The 23,195-nt window shown below is 37.0% G+C and overlaps 1 protein-coding gene across 1 annotated transcript; it reads left to right on the top strand.

Annotated features, from left to right (window-relative positions):
- Positions 1 to 2,472: 2,472 nt before the first annotated feature.
- On the top strand, positions 2,473 to 11,545 carry LOC131301954 (wall-associated receptor kinase 2-like). Its single transcript, XM_058328481.1, has 4 exons — positions 2,473 to 3,142; positions 3,729 to 4,029; positions 6,168 to 6,350; positions 10,178 to 11,545. The coding sequence occupies exons 1-4, from the start codon at positions 2,492 to 2,494 to the stop codon at positions 11,389 to 11,391; spliced, it is 2,349 nt and encodes a 782-aa protein (XP_058184464.1). The 5' UTR covers positions 2,473 to 2,491; the 3' UTR covers positions 11,392 to 11,545.
- Positions 11,546 to 23,195: the final 11,650 nt, after the last annotated feature.

A 23,195-nucleotide genomic window follows, 5' to 3' on the forward strand; every position in this document is an offset into this window, starting at 1 on the left:
TTTTTTTGTTGTGGAAATTAGTATTTTGCGAAACTTGATTTAAGTGAGAGTTTTGGTTAAAAGTTTGTGATTGCACTTTTGGTGAGAGCATTTATAATAAATGGTCATACAATATAATATTGCAGAATGAATGAGCATTGGATCCACATTATAATATTACATTATTATAATGTATGAACTATAATGACTTGCGCCAGTTGACATGCTAACTAAGGATAGAACAAAGGGGGTCTAATGGCGGCGACTGCCACGACAAGAATTTTAGAAAATGCAATTATTATATGTGACAATTTTTTTTTATCCCAAACTTATATAGTCTCATTACTGCTAGGTTTTTTTTCTTAGTTTTTATTATATACTAGTCATAAATCTTCTATTTTTTTCATGAAAGAAGACCCAAAAAAGTATTCCAAAACTAAATTTAATGGGCCAAAGTAAAATAATATAAATGATGATGTGTAATTAAGAAAAAAAATATTCCACACTCTAACACTAAAACAACTTAACCTAAAAAAATTAAGAGAATTTAATTATTATGCCATTATCGATGCCCAAATTTAAATTTGTCTTCGTTTGTACTCCATGTGTAAATGACAAACATCATTTAGTTAGTTTTTGTTATGTTACTTTAATTTTTTTCGGAGCCGATGACTATTAATATTGTAATGTATTTTATTTTTATTTTTTTAGTATACATTTCACCACTACTATGGTAAAATCTTGGTTCCGTCTTTATGTGTACGTAATAGATAGGCATGCAATGTTATGTCTGAGGCATTTCTAAATCACTCACGTTCTCTAATTGGAAATCAATTCAGTGCTAAGCACATGACTATATTGATGGCGTACATAAACCTCTGGGGCGTGTTTGATTGCAGATTTCGTTTTGAGGGGATTCGTAATGATATGGGATTAGGATTGGGATTGAGAATGAGGTGGGATTATTAATGAGGAGATGAATTATTTATTCATGTTTGTTTTGCACGGGATTAGGATTGGGATTCGATTGAGAATGGAAAGGAATTGTAAATAACATGTTTGTTTTGGCTAGGATTAGAATTGGGATTGGGATTGAAGTGGGTTTTTAAACATGTATTGCTCAATCCCATGGGGATGGGATTATTAGTAACACCCCCCCCATGGTATTGCTAATACCCCCATTTTGGGGGATTAACAATCCCATGGGATAACTAATCCCCCCTACAAAAACCTAACCAAACAAGGTATTAACAACCCCATGGGATTATTAATCCAATCCTCCCCTCGAAACCTCCTATCAAACACGCCCCTGGATTAGACCAAATGGGAAGTTTCAATGTATGTATTTTTATATATATTTTAATATCATGTTAATTGCATTTCAAAAAATTCAGCAAATTTTAAAGAAAAAAAAAGTTTTTTCACTTTAGGAAGTAAATATAAATATTTTTGTTTTCCTAATGTAACGGAAGTTCTTGGCTAGCTTAGTGGTAAGGACTTGAGAAATCAATCAAGAGTGCGTGAGTTTGAAACTTGGCAATTACAAGAAAAGATGGTCTAATAGATTCAAAGAAAAGATCACGCGCAATAATTTTTCATCTCAGTTTATGGTGTGATTATTTTAAACTTTCAATCACAGTTACAGACCGTGATCTAAAGTGATATACAATCACTTTCAAAAAAGATAAACAATCACGCCCAAGAGAAACAATCACAACTTATAATCATGATAAAAGAGAAACGATCACGCCTTTTGGCCATGATTGTTTCTCTCCTTCAATCACAGTTTATAACCGTAATAAAAGAGAATGACTTACAATCACATCCAGATCCATCACGGTAGCAGAAGCGTGATAAAAAACTTACCATCATGGCCAATAACTGTGATCTTTATGGTTTATCGGTCTTTCTATTGTCAGCCCAGTGGGTTGACAATAAGCACACAAGAGAATAAGGAAAACACATATTTCTATATATTTTTTTACACTTTTTAATATACATTCACACTTCTTATTGTCAACCTAGTGAACTGATTTTAGATTTTTCCATGGTTTATTGTAGCAGTGTGATTAAGTCAAAGCATTCCACTTGGACTTGAATAATTATTTTTTTGGTATTTAGTATGTACTACTCCCTCCGTCCATTTTTTTGTGTCCAGTATTCCATTTTGGGCTGTCCCTTAATAAGTGTCCATTTTGTAAAGTTAGGGGGGTAAAAGTTGGTGTATTGTCTATTTTGTCCCTAAAAGTAGATTTTATTTTGAAAAGTTAGTGAGTAAAAGTGTAATGAGGATGGGTAAGTAGGGAAAGTGGAGGAAAAAATTGATGTGAAAGGTGTAATGATGATGTCTTTTTAATAAGTTGGAGTTACGAAGCAGAACACTTAAAAAGGGACGGAGGGAGTACTATACTTATATATATATATATATATATATATATATATATATGTGACGGGGGAGAGAGATAGACACATAAGCTCATTTGATTGTCGAAGTGCATTCTCTCTCTTGATTATGTGTCCATCCTTAAACATGTATCTCCATGTATTACTCCTTTTGTTTTTTTCGTGCCTCCTGTTAGCACAACCCACGATAGGAATAAACACAAACCCTAACATTACCACTGTAACGAACTCCAGCTTCTTCATCCCCAAGCCCGGCTGCGAAGCCAAATGCGGGAACATACCCGTCCCGTACCCGTTCGGCATCGGAAACTCGTCCAGCTGCTCCATCAGCTCCTACTTCCAGCTCAACTGCAGCACTTTTTTTGACCCTCCGAAGCTCTTCCTCGGCGGCCTCGAGGTCATATCATTCTCCCAGACTCAAGTCCGGGTCCGGAACATCGTCGCTTCCATGTGCTACAACCAGACCGGGGCCGTGAACGTTGCTACCATGATCTCGATGTATTGGGGGAGTGACTGGCCATACACGTTTTCGGACACGGCAAATAAGTTCACAGTCGTCGGCTGCGACGACTACGGCCTGTTCTCGGGGGATTATCAATTAGGCGGGTCTTTTAGTAGCGGATGTTTGTCCATATGCTCGAATGATACGGGTAACGTGCTTGCTGGGATTTGTACCGGGATTGGTTGCTGCCAAATCGATATTCCAAAGGGGCTGAAAAACTTCACTGCTTCCCTAGGCAGCATCAACGGTCACACCCAGGTTTGGATTTTGTTTTCCTTTTTTTTAATGAAAAATAGTACACGTGAAAAATAGTAATTAAGAAAATCATTAGAAGAATTCAATAAGATGCCACGATATTGCTTGGCATCTGTAGTGACCAATATACCCTCTTGTCAGTCCAACGTACCTTGACAATGCATATTGGATCCATCTTATATATCTCTCCTTCCCCAAGGCCAGCAGACACAAACCCACTTTTCCTCTTGTCTTCTTTATCCTTTGTAAATAACTAAGAAGAACCACACATTGTGGGGTCCATTTGTCATCATATTTAGACATTGTGGAGTCCATCGTGTTGATCGGATACCAATGGATACTACTACGGAATAATTTTTCTCCAGAAATGTTCTTTGTTATTCTATCCATATAAATTTCGGCATGATTGATAATCTCGACAAGCTTTAATAAATCCCTGGTTTCGACTGTACGTCCCAATCCCGAAATTGGGTAACACTTGATGCTCCAGTCCCTTTGGAGAGAAGTTGCACACCCTATTCTCTTAAAATTAAAACTACCTGAAAAGTCATTCTCTTCTACTTATCTTGCTCTTATGCCTCTTAAACAGGTTTTGTCATTTGACCCCTGTACCTATGCATTTCTGGGGGATCAGGACAGCTTCCAGTTCAACGGTGCATCAGATTTTGAGGACCCCACTTTCATAAACCGAACCGTCGGTAATGTATCCGTGGTACTAGATTTTGTGATCGGAAACCAAACGTGTGCTGAAGCTCAAAACTCGAACGCATCATCATACCTATGCCAGAACAATACTTCGTGTACCGATTCACAGAGCGGCTATGGAGGATATCTTTGCAACTGCACGTATGGTTACAAGGGAAATCCTTATCTCAATCCTGGATGCACAGGTTTATTGTTGGCTCTGCTATTTTTTGTTTTTTTTTTCAAATCATAATTAATGCTATGTGGTAAACTCAAAAGAGCATCTCTGACATATCCTTCAGATAGCAAATTAAGGGAAATTTGAGCGATGAGGCATGAAATATGTGCTCTAACAAATTCCTAAAACACAATAATTTGAAGCCATTCTTTAAATTACTTTTCTCTGTCTTCAAATTTATAGAATGTCACTCACCGCTCCAATATCGATATTTTCTAATTTTCTTTTACCATGTTACCCCAAACAAAACCAAAAAAATATTTTTCTTTTACCGTGTTTAATATTTTTTTTGTTCATTTTTCCTTAAGCTGACATACTCTCTCTCTCTAGAAAAAAAGACTCTCTCTCTCTAGAAACTTTCAACAGTTAGGTTTTCTCGGGGGGAGGCCCTGCCTCCGCCGCCTCTCCCCCTCCCTCTTTCCCCCTCCTTCTCCTCCCCTCCCTCTACCCTCTCCTTCGGTTCTCTCCCTTCTATCCCACTGTTCCGGTTTTTGGCTTCGTCTCACCCTCAGTCAGGATGGAATGTTGCGTGGCTTAGCCCCCGTGTTTCCTCTGATCTGGTTCGGCGAGGAAGCTCCGGTGATAGGCGGCTGTAGGTGGCGATTTCCGGGGATTTTGGGTATGAATAATGGGGCTGGAGTGTTTTGGGGTTTTTTTGGTTTTCTGTCTGTTTTTAATTTGCTTTCTACCGGTTGACTTGGGTTTCCCCCAAATCAGTCCGGTTTGGTACCAGTTTGGCTTCCCCAAATCTGGTGTGGAAGAGGAGGTGGGCAAATAATCCGGCGCCTTTTGAGGATCGTCCGAAGTTGGGGTTGTTTGTGGTTGTTGGTGGGTTGAGGTTCATCTGGCTTACTTCTGCTCCGGTGAATGGCTCTTGCCGTCCAGATTTCATATGCGCTTCTCGGGTTTGAGTTGGGATCCGGTCCGTTTGGGATTCTCTACTATCTAGGCCTTGATTGGCTCTCATCTGGCGATTTCGCCGGTCTTGCTTCTGCAGGGGGTGCCTGTGTCGAAGTCTGAATAGTTTTGACTCATTCTTGTATTTTTTGATGAAATCTGTATTGCCTTCGGGCTTTGTTATGAAATGAATTGAATGTGTTCAAAAAGAAAAAAAAAAAATTTTGTTCATTTATGAAATTTTGTGACTTAAAATATGAAAGGCACACCTTGCACCCTTAACGAAAAACATTTAGGCATTTTTTTCCATGGAAATTGATTTCTGCGCTCTAACTTTATACGACGCTCCATTTTATACATGAAGTTACTACGTTAAAAATGAAGCGCCTGCGTACGAAAGTGGAGTGCCAAAATCACTATCCTTTTGATCTATTTTGGTCACACTAATCAACAAGTTTCAACATTTTACTATATTGGTTACACTAACAAAAAAGTTCTCTAAAAAAAACTTTTTTTGCTATAGTAACTCTATTCTCAAACTCATCTACAATTTATTCATTACCGGAAATAACTTGACATTTTTCAACAACTTATTCACTCCCAAAAATACCTAACAACTTGATATTAGATTATTAACCACTAACTCATCTAAGAGCTTTAGCTATTAGAGAGAGGGACAACTTTATTATTTATATGCCTGCTCTAATACCATATTAGATTATTAACCATCAACTCATCTAAAAATTTAAGCTGTTAGAGAGATGGGCAACTTTATTACTTATATTCTCAACACTTGATTGCTACAAGTTTTTTCTAAAAACTTGTTCATTAGGCCATGTTTTCGGTAGCAATTTGCAGAAAAATATAGACGATTTTAGCATGACGTTCACACAAATCAACGAGCTTTGGTATTGTACCATCTTATAATCTTATTCACGGTAACTAACTAGTCAACAAAATTTTTTTTACTATAGTAACTCTACTCACAAATTCATCTGTAACATATTCACTACCTGAAACAATTTTACATTTTCAATACCTTATTCATTATCAGAAACACCTAACAACTTTATTCCCACAAATTTTTTCTCCCAATGTTTCATTACCGGAAACACCCTTAGTAAAAGTGATGTATCAAAATCTTTCGATAGATTACTTTGTTATAAAATCATCAGCGTACCAATTCCTTAATGATCTATTGGCATGCAGATATTGACGAGTGTAACAATACCAACCTCGTCCTCAATAACTGTGCTGCGAGTGCAATTTGCAAAAATATTCCAGGAAGTTATTATTGTGTATGTCCTGATCATTACTCTGGCGATGGAACAATAGACGGAAGTGGGTGCACTCCCGAGCCCTCACAATTCCCGGTGATCAAGTTATCTCTAGGTACGTAATTGCCCAATTAAAAAAAAGAAAAAATCTACTTCAGATCCAATTCTCTTGTTGGTAATTAAGGTCATGCACAATAGCCTTTTCACAGTCCTTGAAATCCTTTCCAAATAAGTCAATAGCCCACTAAGGGAGAAACTTTTTAGTGCCGGGTGGGTACCACGTCGTCCGGCTGATGTGGTGTCCGAGCAAAACATTCGGACCATCCAAAAGTGTATTAATTAAATGGCCCAGAGTGAAACACCCTCTCTTCTCTCACCCTCACACTCTCTCTCATCTTTCTCTTTGCTTTTTTTCTCTTCAAATCCGAACCGTCGCTACAAGAAAATCGTTCTATAGCAACGGTCGAAAGCGTTGCCAAAAAACCCAAAAACCGTTGGTAGAGACCCGTTTAGGCTATACCAACGGTTCGACCGGTTCGAGAACCGTCGGCAAAACCGTTGCAATATATCCGTTGCTGTAGAGATATAGCAACGGTTTCGACGAGCGTTGGTACAGATTTTTTTTTACCAACGGTTTCATTAGCAACGGTTTCATTAACCGTTGCTAAAGGCAATTTTCATTTTTTTAAAAACCAACCACGGTGTGACGTAAGCCTCCACGTGGCACTGATGTGGCAGCCACATGTCGCCCGTTTGGCACCCACGTGGCAGCCTACATGGCGCTCGCATGGCGCCCCGCGTGCACGTGGCGCTGACGTGGCAGGCGAAATATTCTTGCTCCTCCTGAGAATCGAACCTCCGACCTCGTGTGTGCGCGCACGTGCGCGAACCAACTGTGCTAGCCCATAACTTGTAAAAAATCATACACCTTTTAATATTTATACTATACTAACCGGATTTTTTTAATCTTTTTTTTGAATCCGGTTTTTAGTAACGGTTAATGAAAACCGATGCTATAGTCCAGTTTATAGTAACGGTTTTCATGAAAACCGTTGCTATAGTCCAGTTTTTAGTAACGGTTAATGAAAACCGCTGCTATAGTGTTGTAATCTATTAACGGTCACATGAAAACCGTTGCTATAGTCCTGTTTCTAGTAACATTTTGTAAACCGTTACTATACACCATCTATACCGACGGTTTTCTCAACCGTTGCGAAAAAAACCGTTGGGAGATCCTGAATTTCTTGTAGTGCGTCCAAAATCGAAATGGACATCCCGAATGCACCGAGCGGACACCACCTGATAAATTTAAGTTAACTTCAAAAGAATTCGGCCTAAGTCAGAAAGTTTCTAAGCAAACCCACCCATTAACTATAGCACTAGAGATGGCGCTAGTGGGAGAACTTTTTCAGCATCGAGCAGCCACCACGTAATAATTTTTTAATTGAGTTAATTTTTTACGTAATCATTCGTACAATTAGTTTAAACTTATTGAACGAGAAAGATTAATTATACTTGAGAGTTATATACAGTCAATTAATTTCCTAAATTAATAATCTATTTAATCCACCGTCCTATTCAGTATTCATTTACTATCAAAATTATTTAGCATAAACTTCTATATATCACATCTTATTCCTATAATTAAATTTTCCATTTTACGGGTCGTATCCTGCCCGCTCTTAATTCTATTTTGATTAAGGATTTTTCGTAATTTTGCTTGTTAAAATCCAGTGACGTTATAAAAAAAAAAAAAAAAAACTTATTCCTAGAATTTTGACACACCAAAAGTATATGGTATATAAATATATAATGCTTCATTCAGTGAATAGTGGTTCCACGGTTCAATTAATTCCTATATTTCTATAAGTGAAAACTAATTCTTAGTTATCTCCACAATTTGGAGTACTTTAAATAGTTTACGAAGATGATATTTCAGTTTAAAGTAAACTGTGGTTCGAAACCAAACCGTTATCCAATGGTTTGGATTGGTTTTTTCCTATGCTTTTTGTGGGTTGGTTTGGTTCCCTAAATTCATAATCCGTCGGTAAGTAGTTTAGTTCTTGGTTTACTAGAAAACCGAACCAATCCGATCCATGCTCACTCCTACTTTTTATGTATGTATAATAAAAAAAGGCTACATAATTTGTCCTTAATGTTTGACTTGTATATTCGGTGAAGTTGTCATATACTGAAATGGGGTTTCGTTGATTTTTCTTTCCTTTTGAAGGGCTAAATATTGAAACTCTTGATTGTCTTCATCTTTCTTTATTTTTTTTCACCTAAAAACTCAATTTCTCGATTACATATTATTTATTTCCTTCCACTTTCTAATCAGATACCTTAGAAATAAAAATAAATAAAATACAATTCAAGAAATGAGATACAAATAAAATTGTGTTTTGCCGTAGAACTTGTCAATACAGAGAAACCGTGGCTATGATCGTAACACTAACGCGGAGAGAGAATGTGAGTGGACAACAGTAAAATGCCAACCACCATTGCTTGTCTTGACTCCTGATGCTCTGGATCATGAGCAAGAGAGAGTGAAATTGACGAATGGGAAAAATAAAAAATATTACAACTACACATAAACACTTACACATACTCACAATAGGGGTGGACCCCATACAATTTGCACACCTTTAGTGTGTGTGGGGTCCGCCTCTATTATGAGTGTGTGTGAAAGTGTTTGGTGTGTTTGTGCGTGGTTATAAACTTATTAGAGAAAAATACTTATCCGTCGTAAGCGTTTGAGATTCAGAGCTATGGATAGCCCCTAAATTCACTGTGAACTAACCTACTAACTCTCCGCTAACCTCTGCTGATGCATACTTCCTCCATCCCTATTTAAATATCTACTGCAATTTTACATGCATTTTCAACGGCTTATATTTCTCGACATATATTTTGTTTTATGTTTTTATAATTATTGTCTTCTAGAAAAATTGAGATCTATCAAATAAAATTCATACAATGTTCTACAAATTGTTAGGCGCTAGTCAAGCAGAAAAGGGGTGCCTAGCGCCTAGGCGTTGACTAGTTGGCCTAGTGCCTAGGTGGGGACTAGGCGCCCGACTAGTCGGCTGTCTAATCTAGGCATCAGACCACCGCTTAGCGCCTAGCTAGGTAGGAACTAATCGGCCTAGGTGACCATCGTTTAGAACACTGGATTTATATTGCATATTTTTAGCAATATACGTCAAGGGATATAAGTCATTGAAAATGCATGCAAAATTGTAGTGGATATTTAAATAGGGACGAAGGGAGTACAATATTAGGGGGAAAGAATCATGCACAATATGGTTGATAGTTCTTTTTTTTGTCATTCGTTAAACCTAATCTACTCTATCCTAAGAAATTTGAGAAGGGGGATGGATGCTTACAGGAATCGAACGTCCATGTGCATGGGAGTATAAGGGAGGAATCAACTGCCTCCACTCCACTTGCATATGGTTGATAGTTTAACATAGCAGCTATCATACGTATACCTCTTTTACTCCTAAGGGGGGAAAAAAAAGATCATGCACAATATGGTTCCTATGGAAAATCTGAACTACCTCTTTTGCTCCGATGAATTCACGTACTGAAAGCCTCGGTATTTCAAATTTGTATGACACTACTAGCTAGGTGTGGTCCTCTTTGTACGACGCTCCTTGGTGTATTACTACAGAATTTTTCTTTTTTGTCATTTATGATGTGGAAATCTCTTTTTGGTCCATAAAAAAAAAAATGAAGAATCATATTGTACGCGTATGTAGTGCCACTAATCTATTGGAATCATTACCAATTTCCTCCTGCGAAACACAAAGTCTGGGCAAAACTCATTCCAACAAATTGCAAAATACTTACCCAAAAAAAAAAAACATATTACAAAATAGCTTTTATTTGTTTTATTAGAGATTACCTAATGACTGAATCTATACCTTTTTTTTATTTTAGGATTGAGCTTTGGCTTCTTGTCATTACTGATTGGTGTAGTTTGGCTATACTCTTGCATCAATAGAAGAAAGCTAATCAAACAAAGGGAGGAATTCTTCCAACAAAATGGTGGGTTATTAATGAAACAAAAAATTTCTTCAATTGATGGAACAAGTGTAGAGTCATCAAAATTCTTCACAGCAGAAGAACTAAAGAAAGCCACTAACAACTATGCTGAGAACCAAATACTCGGCCGCGGCGGATATGGTGTGGTGTACAAGGGAATTTTACCTGATCAACGCGTAGTCGCCATCAAGAAGTCCAAAGTAATGGATGGGAACCAAGTAGAGCAATTCATCAATGAGTTATTGATCGTAACACAAGTGAACCATAGGAATGTTGTGAAGCTTTTGGGGTGTTGTTTTGAATCAGAGGTTCCCGAACTTGTTTATGAGTACATACCAAATGGCACGCTATTCGAGCTTATTCATAAGACATTATCCTGGTTAACATTGGACAATCGATTGAGAATAGCCACAGAAGCAGCCAGTGCACTTTCCTATCTTCACTCTGCTGCTTCCGTTCCGATCATTCATAGAGACGTCAAGTCTGCCAACATATTGCTAGACATTAACTACGTGGCGAAAATGGCAGATTTCGGTGCTTCGAGATTAGTCCCCTTAGACCAAACTCAAGTGACTACACTAGTACAAGGGACATTAGGTTATTTGGATCCTGAGTACTTCCACTCCAGCCAGTTAACAGAGAAGAGTGATGTTTACAGTTTCGGAGTGGTTCTGGCAGAATTATTGACCGGGAAAAAGCCTATTTGTCTTGAGAGGTCTCAAGAGGAAAGGAATTTGGCGACATACTTCATTGTGGCAATGAAGGAAAATAGGTTGTTCCAAATTTTGGAGCCTCGGCTGGTGAGGGAAGGGACCTTGGAGCAACTCCAAGCAATTGCGGAGCTTGTGAAGAGGTGTCTTTGTTTGAAAAGTGAAGAGAGGCCAACAATGAAAGAAGTGGTGATGGAATTAGAAGGCTTGAGGAAGTATAAAAAGGATCCATGGGTTAATCAACAAAGTCATGAAGAGAGTGAAAGTTTGCTGAGTGAAGAAGCACAAGCAAACACTTACACTGAGCCAATATGTCCATCTACCAATGAGAGTAATATATCTGCGCAATATAGTTTCAACTGCAGCATGACATTCCCACGTAACAGCCTTCGACGTTAAGAGGTGACATTTTGTGTGAAGGTACAATGGTCAAATATGATAGTAGATTGTTCTTTGTTCGTGTCTGAATGGTTTGTAATAAGGTGAAGTTCTTGTTCGCTCATGTTGAAGATGGTTCGTGAATTATTTTCTGGGCTTGTCCCTTGATTTTTCTTGTTTTTCAATAAATTATGGTCTTGTGGTGGTGTTTTTTCAGAATGTATATTTGTCAAATTTAGATAATGCAAGGGCCCTGCGGATGGAGCTGGATCCATTCCAAAAAAAAAAAAGAGATATCCTAAGGGTGAAGGTTGCAAAGCAAATATTACAATTCAATTTTAGTTGTCAATTAGAATTTCTATATATATATATATATATATATATATATATACATATAGAGTCCAGATCAGGTCAGGGATTCTTGACCTGATTCCGGTCCGCACCTTCTATTTCTCTATTGAATTTCGATGATCTGAGCCTCTCAATGTAATCAGAACATAGGCCCCAAATTGTACAATGTTTTTCGCACCCAAACTAAATTAGTCTTCCTCGGTCCAAGGTTCAGTTGGATCCCAACACGGCCCGGGTGTAATAGTGCTTTTTTGTCCTAAAATTGCCACAAACCTAGTTTTCCGGTAAAATTGATATGCTAGCCAACAGATCGATCGGTTGCCTTCAGGTTTAGTTTTTCGCTACGGAATACGTATTTTCAACTAAAAACTCCCAGTCAGATTCATCTCTTGCCCGCGTATCTTTTCCCCTGTGGAATCTTTGATGCGCCGGCACTTTGCTTTCAGCTCAGCAAGAGTTCATTCGAATTCATCAGACACTTTTTGAACAATTACATTGTTATCATTTCAGATGATGAATTACCTATATTGCCCTCTTAATAAGTTACGGTCTTGTTATTATTAGTCCACTGGGCTGACGATAACCACACTTGAAGACAAGGAAAACATGTATTTCTGTGTACTTTTTATACCTTTTAATACACATTCACACACTCACTATTGTCAGCCCATTGGGCTGATTTTAGAATTTTCCAAACAAAAACATGGAATGATTAATGGATAGGAATGGGGCAAATTTTGAATTCTCCACTTTTAAAATTCTTAATAGTTATATTCTAAACCATTCTCACTCCTTATTTTCGTGATTCAAATCCTTAATTTTCGTGAATTTCGTAAATTGGTCGTATTATATATATTCTAAACGTGTGTAAATATGACTTGACCGATTTCATGAATTGTTTCTGCAAAATTACCACAAAATATATTTTCTGAAATATGGTGGATAGTCAAATCGCTCATATTTTTTTCATGAATACACCATGATTTATTTCAATTTGAACCGAATTGAAACAAATACGATTTAATGAATACAACATGATTTACTTAAAAAATACAAATTCGAGCCATGATTTCATGAACTAACGGAATACACCATGATTTGATAAAAAGAAAAAGAAACATGAATAAACCATGAATATACAAACCTTGAATAAAATAAATCGTGAATTCATAAACAAATAAACCATGAAATACATTTGGGAACCAATAAACCATCGATCAAGGATGAAATGCCACACACGTAAATTGTGAGGAGGTCTTCCCAAGGTGAGATCATGAAAATCAGGCCAAACATCATCCCCGAGCTATGTCATAAGCTTTACATAACCACTGAACAAACCAAAGGCATACGGGCGGACCCATAATTTATAATCACTGGGGTCAAGTTATTTATAGCACGTACTCCATAATTTTGTATTAACACATGATAAAGGATAAACAAATTCAATATTAATACTACACAAAAAAATACCTATTTATATACTCCCTCGGACCCTATTTAAATTTTCAGTATTTTATTTTGGGCTGTCCCAAAATAAGTGTCCACTTTGAAAATTCAATGGGTAAAGTGGAGGATAATTTTGGAAAGTGAAGGTAAAAAGTTGATGTGAAAAGTATAAAGTGGAGGATAATTTTGGAAAGTAGAAATAAAAGTTGATGTGAAAAGCGTAAGAGAAGAGAAAAGTTGATGAGAAAAGTGTAAAGTACAGTGCATGTGAAAGTTGACTCCTCCAGCGGCTTGTTTTTCAAGCATGTACATTTGAAAAAGGATGGAGGGAGTAATACATGAACAAAAAGCTATTTGTCAATCCATTAAACATCATTTCACTTACAATTTTTATTATTATTATTATTTTTTTTTTGACATGGTCATAAGAAACAACAAAAAAACAGAACTAGCTCGGGAAATCCCTAACAAGTAAGTTGCATATTTGGTGAGCAAAACAATGAACATAGCACACAGAATAACTTGACCTAAATTTATTATAATTTTTAATTAACAAAACAGGGTCACAATATAAGTTTGCTGAGGTAGTTAAGTTGGATTAATGATAGGGCTTAACTTAATACACAAAATTCAAAGTCCTAAATTAGAATTGACCAACGTAACGTGGATAGGAAGCATTAAACAATACTTCCCCCTTCCCATTGTGTTTGTCCATTTTTAACACGAAAGACTAGTATTATTGTTGGCAAAATTACCTAAAAAAAGAGATCTGAATGGTTAAAAAAGACCTAGGGCAAGTATAATACTTTTCGGACAAGAACCAAAGTGTAAAATATATATGGGGCAATTATATTTCCTTTGGGGCAAGAGCTAAAGGATCTAAATCTATGGGACAAAAACAACCGAAATTTCCAAAATTTAATGTATATTCCTGGGGATTTCCACCTTTAGTGGGATCGATAGACCACCCTTGCCAAGGGTAGGCCTGCCCATGGGCACCGCATACCCACGTACACCCAATCCTTTCTCTAGTGCTAAATCTATACTACTTCTTTTAAAAGCACGAAGAAGTTTTCTACTTTTTAATTTCCACAAATGCCCCCAAGTATTTTTGTGAATTTCTGTTCTATATCCTACAATCCTTATTTTATCTGCCAACTGCCAACTGCCCCTTGGTAAATGACACAATGTCGAAGGAACTTCCGGAACAGAAAAATTACTACAGCCAACCCCTTGGTAAATGACACAATGTCGAAGGAACTTCCGGAACAGAAAAATTACTACTGCCAACGAGAAAGTTACACCCCTTGGTAAATGACACCCCTTGTCAACTGAGGCCACTTGGCGCCGAAGAATAAATTACTTCCGGAAATGCTTCACCATACCATTCATCTACTCCATGGAACTCCTGTTGCCAATGAGAAAGTTCGAAAGCGCGAGCCCATCCACCTACTGCACATGCGACGAAGTACTTTTGTGCAGAGAGATCCAAGTATCAAACTGCCAAAATCATACCGACTCTTACCGCCATCAAATGTCACTGCCAAACAGAAATCCAAACGAAAGTAAGATAATTATTCAGTTTTCCTTCCTGCCTCTAATTGAACCATTGTCCCCTGGCCCCCTTTCAAAGACATAGTCAGGCATTATCGTCCACCATATTCACTGTGCCATTTGCACACAAACTGTTTGACAAAATGTTTCTTAGATAAATGAGGTTTTCATTTCACGCCGTAGCCCAATGTCACTTCACATGTACAAATACAAATTGGCATGCTATTTTTCAGAATTCTCCTACTTAAAGTGATAACTACCATTTGGTGGGAAAACATCGATGGGAATGGAAGCGCAATTTATCCGGCCAATGTACACCATAGGATGGGTCTTAATTGAAGATCGATCAACCCATACTGAAATAATCACCCCGGACATACAAGAACTCTCTCTCTCTCTCTCTCTCTCTCTCTCTCTCTCTCTCTCTCTCTCTCTCTCTCTCTCTCTCTCTCCTGGAATGAAAAATGGTACAATTGTTCATCATGTCAAGTTGATAGAATTCTGAAGTCTTTCTCTCTGATGAAAGAAAATTAAGGAATTAATAAAAGAGAAAGCTCAAGTGAAATCCCTCACCGCAATGGAATTTAAACCTCACTACAAGAAAAATGAAAATTAGTGACGAAAAAGTTGCGACGAAATTTAATTTTGTCACTAAATGAGTATATTTGGCGACGAAAAAATAAATTCGTCACTTTTTTGATAACTTTCGTGACGAAATAATTTCGTCACCAATTATGCTTGTTTAGCGACGAAAAAAATATTTTCGTCACTAAAGATACCCATTTGGCGATAAAATACATTTTTCGTCGCCGAAAGCTTAAAAAAGGTGACAAAATTATTTTTTGTCGCCAAAGATAATCATTTGGTGACAAAAAATATATTTTGTCGCCAAATGTGAGCAATTTAGTAACGAAATATTTTTTTCGTCACCAAATGCTTAACTTTGGTGACTGAAAAATAATTTCGTCACCATTTTAACGCTTTCAGCGACAAAAAATATATTTCGTTGTCAAATGGGTACTTTTCGTGACGAAAATTATGAATTGCGTTTTGTCACTAAATGTATTTCGGACATAACTCTTTACTAAAATCTCCGATTGAGATAATTCAAATTGAGTTTGAACAATAACTCAATTGCCTACAACTTTCATGTTTATCAAAATTGCTAATTTTAATGTTTAAAGGTCCAAAATTATATTCGAAATATATTTTCATGTTAAACATATGTGTTATATATTAGATATTTCAAATATTTACTAAAAAGTGTGTGTAGTGCAGTTGGTTGGAGCTTGCGCGAAAAATTCAAGAGACTCGGGTTCGAAACCCAGCAAGAGCAAGAAAGATGGATTTCTTTTCCCATATGAAAACATCTTTCGCAACGAAAAATTTCGTCACCGATTTCTTATATTAGTGACAAAAAATTTCGTCACCAATGTGACCCATTGGTGACGAATTATTTCGTCGTCAAAAATCACAATAAGTGAGGAAAAAAATTTCGTTACCAATTATTCACTTTTTGGTGACGAAATATTTCGTCATCAAAAGGCACTATAGGTGACGAAAAATAGATTTCGTCACCAGGTAAGAATACTCGACAACCTTTAGTCGACAAATTTTTTTTCGTCACCTATATTATTTGTGACGAAAAACATGCAATTTGTGACGATTTTCATTCGTCACCCAATTGAATTTTTCTTGTAGTGCCTTGCGCCGTCCCCGACGGGTGCCACCTTACGGTAATAGAATTTAAACTTTGTGTCATCACCGATGACAACGGGATTTTAACTTTTCGCCACTTCACGGCATTGGAAGAAGAAATGGGAATCTTATCTTGAAAGAAATTTAGAGAGGTAAAGAGAAAGAAGAGGAGGGGCTCAGAAGTCAGAACCCATGCTTGGAACTTGTACAGAAACTATCTTTTGCTCTGTGATTTCCCTATTTAGTTTTGCTTCTGCCTTCTTCACAATTGAGTGCTTTCTTCCGAAATAATTCACTCTCTCCCTCTCTGAAGTAATTGGCCCTATAATTTTATTTCCTGTAAAGAGCTTCCCATTTTCTTATAATTGGTTGGGTGAAGACCATGACAATAGGTAGTGCACATATCAGAGGCCCAAACTACAAATGAATTAACTGGTTGAAACATAAAAACGTTGATTAATATGAGACAAATCCCCTATACCTATCTCCGTATTAGTCAGCCAAACAGGGTGTAATGATGTCAAATTGTCCCATTATATGATATATTCTATAATGTAATATACTAATGTGTAATTGGCATAACGGTGGGCTATGGCACCCCACCTCAAGCCTTGCTTTCATCACTGGTTGCCGCCTATTATGTTAACGTGATCAATCAAGTAAGTAGGAGTGTAAAATCTAGGAGATGAAACATCTTGAAGGCGAGCTCTATGTTGTAGCATCTATTCGATATCACTTATGCAGCTTCCTATCTCTTTTGTTTTTATTCACTCCATTCAGGTACAATACTAAACCTTAAGTGTTTCCAGAGTCTCACATCTTTAGATCAGCGAATCTGAGTTGGGAGAGTGGTGTAAAGTCCAATCAGATCTCGACCACCTCAATTATTGCATCAATGAGTGTTTGGTGGCCAAGGACATCAAGGTATAATTATTAATGTTACTAAAAATCTCTTGGCAAATAAAAGATCCTTAGAGTTCATTTTCTGATGATACCTGTTACGACCATGAATCTATGAAACTCTCCTTCGCAAAAAGCCCTTTTGACTAATGACTAGGTGTGCTTCATTTTCCGATGATACCTGTTATAAGTATTCTAAAATTCTGTTCGTTACCCCGTTTGTATTGCACACGGTGCATTAGAATTGGTTTGAAACCAGTAGTAATTGTCTTTTTTTTTGTTAATTAGTTCATGCGTTCTTGAATACCTGACTTATTCCCATTGATTCACATCAGAGATGGGCTTGTGGATTAATATGTTTGCAGTTGTAATATGGATTCTACTATATTTGCAATATTGTTACTATAATTTTTTAATCCACGATATAGTTATTCCGTAGATTCCTTGTCAAAATTATCCTTATCAAAAATCCCGCTTGTTGCTTTTCCAGGATCATATCACAAGCATTTCATTATGCCCACCTTCTTGTTCCAACAAGATTGTCAAACCAGCACCCAGTTAGTCAAAGATAAGATAGCTTTGTAAACTAATACCCATTTAGTGTTTGTAAAATAGTAGCTTGATGTTGGATGATCCTAATAAAAAAGAAGCTACATTTTGTAGAATAAATAATGACAAATTTTGCTCGAAGATTAACATAGGTTGCAATTTTTTGATGACGAGATTATCTAAAGGAACATTAGATTTCGTGTTTAGAAGGAATACTCTTTCAGTCTATTGCTACCCGAGAATACTGAATCCATCGCTCCAACAACTATGTCAATATGCCTTCAAAAAGTTTGAGAGATTCCCGATATAAAGTATTAGAAGGCTGATCCATACTTAGTTGACAGGAAACAAAGCATTGCAATTATTTAGGCGTTGGTGTGTTTTTTTTTTGTTCTTCTGCTAATGATGAGTGATCCAGAGCAAAACGAATCCTTCGAGTGCACTTCCATTTATGTTGTTATTTGGAAAATTTTGAATTTTTATTACATGTTTGTTTTTGTGTAAAAATAACACAAGATTTATAAATAATCTATGTGCCACATGCAACGCACGTGCTCCTCACTAGTACCTCTAAAAGCACCAAATCCTGTCTCTGGTGCTAAATCCCTCTCACAGCAACAAAGCTCTTCCTCTTCTCCAATAAGGCAAATCTCTACCGCCTTCTAGGGTGCTCCGTGCCTCCACCTCCGACTTTAGCTTCCAACTCCATCTCCCAGAAAACGAAGACTTTTGCGCTGCCATCGACAGAGTCGGAACAATCATATCCCCCAGCATGCCGCAAAGCTTCCGGTGGAGGGTGGGATGGAGGACGGCGACGGAGATGCAGAGGACAACGACATGGATACGGCGTACAGAGACAGGGATGCGAGGGACGGTGACTGAGATGCGGAGTATGTCGATGAGGATTCGTGGTGGGGATGGGGACGGATTTGTGGCAGTGATGGGCAACGGGGTGTCCAAACTTGGACTATGTTCCACTTAACTTTTTTTAAGAGTTATGATTTTGGCCTTATTTGAATTTTTTCGCGTTTGTTAGTTTTGCGCCAACTTTTTGTGACTTATTAATTTGTCTTGACGAGACAGTTTGGAAAAGTATTTTTTTTTTCTTTTAACCAAATATTTTGAAAAATAACCACTTTTAAGTTTTAAAAAAAAAAAGTCTGAATTTTTATTTTTGCTAAAAGTGATTATTTTCCAAAATATTTTGGTAAAAGTAAAAAAAAATTTATTTTTTCGATTTGTATTGACTAGACGAATCAGAAAACCAAAAAAATGAGGCGCAAAACTAATAAATACAAAAAAAAATCAAATAACGACAAAAGCAAAAAAAAATTGCATGAGATCGATGATCTTGCGTGATTGCCACCACAATATTGAATCTTCAAGCCACCCTAACACGTGCTTAAGGACCAGTGAATGAGATGATCTTGTGTGGAAACTCTCCATAAATGGGACTTCTCTCAAATTTCTTGTGGAAGAGATAAGATTCTTGGATGATGCAAATGTGATCGCACTGGACTACATGGCCCAGTTGGAGCGACAAGGCCCAACAGAGTAACAGTAGGAGTGTGGACCTAACCTTGATGGTTTGGTCCAAGAAGCCGATTGATACAGTACTTCAGATTCTAGGCAAATACTATTTTAATAGAAAACTAGTGTTTAGAAATAGTTGATTTCGATTATGTTCTCTGACAATATTGATTTCTTAAAAGCTGTCTTATTGAAAATTTCTTAAAAGCTGACAATATTGATTCTAGGAAAATGACGTGTTTTTTTTTTTTTTTCTAGTAAATCATTTTTCTCTCGTAAGAAGTTATTTTACTAGCCCCAGACGAAGCATATTGTTTTTTCTGAGCTGAAATACTTCTTTTAACTCAGGGTACGTAATTGATTTTTACAATTTATAAATTAGCTCTTTTAAAGTAGTGGTAATATTTTTGTAACGACCCGCTCCATCTTTGTACAATATTGTCCGCTTTGGACGCCCAAAGCCCATAGACTTCCCAGTAAATCACCCATCTCTGGACTACCCCCAGGTTGAGCACACTTAACTGTGAAATTCTTATGCCCTTTGGTCTGCCCTCACGGCTTTAAAAGACCTTATACAAGTAAGAGGGATATTTTCTTATAAACCATGACTTACCCACTCCCGTCCGAACGGAGCCTGCCATCCTGCAGTACCGCCGGCCACCGAAAAGCGGATGTCACAATTTTAATCAAGGCCCTAGCTAGCTTGTTCATTCCCTTGTATAATCTTGTTATTGGCCCATGCATTTATTAACTCTCACAAAACAGCGTCGGCCCAATCTGTTCTTTGCTCAAAGTGGACGTCCAGTTCTTAAGGCCTATTATTAGCCTTTTTTGCTTTTAAAAAATTACGATCGATGCAATGTTAAGTAATGTGCATATATAGCATGGGTTGATTGCTAGCCTATAATACCATAAGCGTGTTATATTACTAATTGGGGAATGATTTCGGTGTTCCCGGTCATTTTGGGGACACCGTAACTTTTGGCATATATAACAAAATCACTATGAGCATAACCAAAATCTATTATGAATATAACCAAAACCATTATAAGCATAACAGAATCATAACAAGACATAACTTGATTGTTATGTCTTGGTTGGGTTTGGTTATGTCTTGATTGGTTTTTTAGATATTCCTTGGTTATGCCTTATTTGGGTTCTGTTATGCTTGTAATGAGTTTTAGTTATACTCATAATGTTGAAGTTATGCCAAAAATTACGGTGTCCCCAAAATGACCGGGGACACCATAGCATCATCCTACTAATTGATCGCTTGTTTCTTTTGATAAGAAAAGCAATTTATATATTAACTAGAAAATAACACATACAAAAAAGCATACGGACTAAACGCGTATCATATATGAGTGCAACAATTGACAGAAACTTAATAAAATGAATGAAAAACGATTCATTTATTAGCTAGAAAATAACACATACAAGAAAGCATACGGACTTTCATATGATTGCAACAATTGATAAGGATGCTTAACCTTAAGGATAGAAGATACAATCCCTTAGATTCTACCGGACCCTATATATTTCGCTAAAGTCTGGTCAAATGGCTATTGTAACGCCCCGAATTTCGGACACGTTAATTAAATCATTTCTAATTGATTTAATAATCCATAAAACTGATTTAAGAAATAAAATTTTATGAAACAGGATTTAGCAACGAAAATCTCAAATAACGAATTCAAAGCAACTTAACTGTCTTACAACCCAATGAAATAAAAATAGAGTTTGACAAATGTGATAACACTTTTGAAAATTTAAATAACAATACTTTAAATTAACAGAGCTTCTAAGGGTAGGGTATCCAAGGCTCGACAAACTCCCATTCCTCACCTGGGAAGTCCTCACCCTGATACTGATCATCTTGAAGAGGATTCTGTTCTTCGGTCTCTTGATTACCTGGCATAAAACGTCAGCCCAACGACATCATAATGAGTTTTGAAACTCAGTAGATAATCTCAACCCTATTAACCCCTTACTCTACAATTAGCAGATCAACGATATAACAAATTATAGTAAGGACAACATAAAAGCACATCATATTTTTCTTTACTATCCATCATCTTATATGAAATCTACGGATCCTCTCCATGAGATCCTTTCCTCCCATATCCACTAACTACAACCGTCTCATAGGTCTGCCCTTCCTTTTGTTTATCCTGTACCAGGGTCCAGGTGAGTTCTCCTAAATTATGTATCTAGCATGTTCTCACTTAAGACCATAACAGGAGGATCGAGTCATCCTATGACGCATCGTACATTAGGGTTGAACATCCCTACTGTTGAAAAATGTATGCATTATAATTTGTGAAAATTTATATGCATCTCTATTAATTATTTTGATGATTAATTCAATGATATTTTTATTCGGCAAATACAAAATTATCGAAAAGTCGATTCCCGAATTAAATATTTTCGTGACCTTGAAATATAGCATAAAGTCTCTTGGATTCATGATTTATATTTACAAAGACTTTATTGAGCTCAATACATGCTTTAACGGTTTATTTAGATGAAATTGTGAGCCACAGGTTGACGAACCGGCTGACAAGCCGGCTGTCTGAACAGAAAGCTGTGACAACCGGACGACCACCCGGATGACCACTCTATCAAACGGCTAGTTTCCAACGGCTAGTTCCAACGGCTAGTTTCCAACGGCTAGTTTCAAACGGCTAGTTTCCAACGACTAGTTTCCAACGGCTAGTTTCAAACGGCTAGTTTCCAACGGCTAGTTTCCAACGGCTAGTTTTCAACGGCTAGGAAGCATATGGATGGCTATATAAGGCATCAAGAACTCATTAATGAGTACATACACAAGCTACAACATTCCATATTATTGCAAGAGCAAATTCTCAAAAGATCAAAGCCAAAAATTCTCATTGTTCTTCCACTTTCATATTATTCTTGAGAGAAAATTTGTACAAGTCGTGAGCGATAATTTTCATACCTTCTTCACATACTTGTATTTCCTAAGTGAGTGTTTGAGTCAAACACTTGAAAGCTTAGAAGACCAAATTCGGGTTGGAATTTGGGTGTTATTGTTTTTGAGAAGTTTTCGGAGAAAATTCTTGCGGTTGTGCTAGCTCCTCGGGAAAGCTAGAGGCATTCGGTTCTTGTAAGCACCCGCAAGACTTACAAGTTGTAATCTTTTAAAGATTAGTCTAACCTTCAAGTAATTGCTTGAGGAGAAGTGGAGTAGGGCCGGACCGTGGACAAATCCGGACCGAACCACTATAAACGGGTTCTATCTCTCTATCTCTCTATTTTGATTGCATACTTATTGTTTGCATATATTGTTAGAGATAAATTTTTATTGGTAATTATTACTAGCAATCCTATTCACCCCCCTCTAGGTTGCATAATTTGGGTAACAATTGGTATCAGAGCCTCGGCTCTTGTTTGTAGATTAACCATCTAAGAGTTAAGATCCATGGCAACCACTAGTAATGTTTCTTGTATCGAAGGTCAATCGTCCAATAGACCTCCCTTGTTCACCGGAGAAAATTACTCTCATTGGAAAAATAGAATGATGATCTTTATTCAATCCACGGATTATGATCTATGGAAAATTATCAAAAATGGTCCCATTATTCCTACTAAGAAAGTTGGAGAAGAGACTATGCCTAAACCAGATTATGAGTGGAGTCATTTGGAAAAGGCTTCAATAGAAAAGAACTATAGAGCTATGAACCTTCTTTTTTGTGCTATTACTCCCAATGAATATGATTGTGTTTCCGCATGTGAATCGGCTAAAGAAATATGGGATAAGTTAGAAATGTCACATG

The sequence above is a fragment of the Rhododendron vialii genome, chromosome 9a (assembly GCF_030253575.1).
Source record: "Rhododendron vialii isolate Sample 1 chromosome 9a, ASM3025357v1".
In the NCBI taxonomy this organism is placed as follows: Eukaryota; Viridiplantae; Streptophyta; class Magnoliopsida; order Ericales; family Ericaceae; genus Rhododendron; species Rhododendron vialii.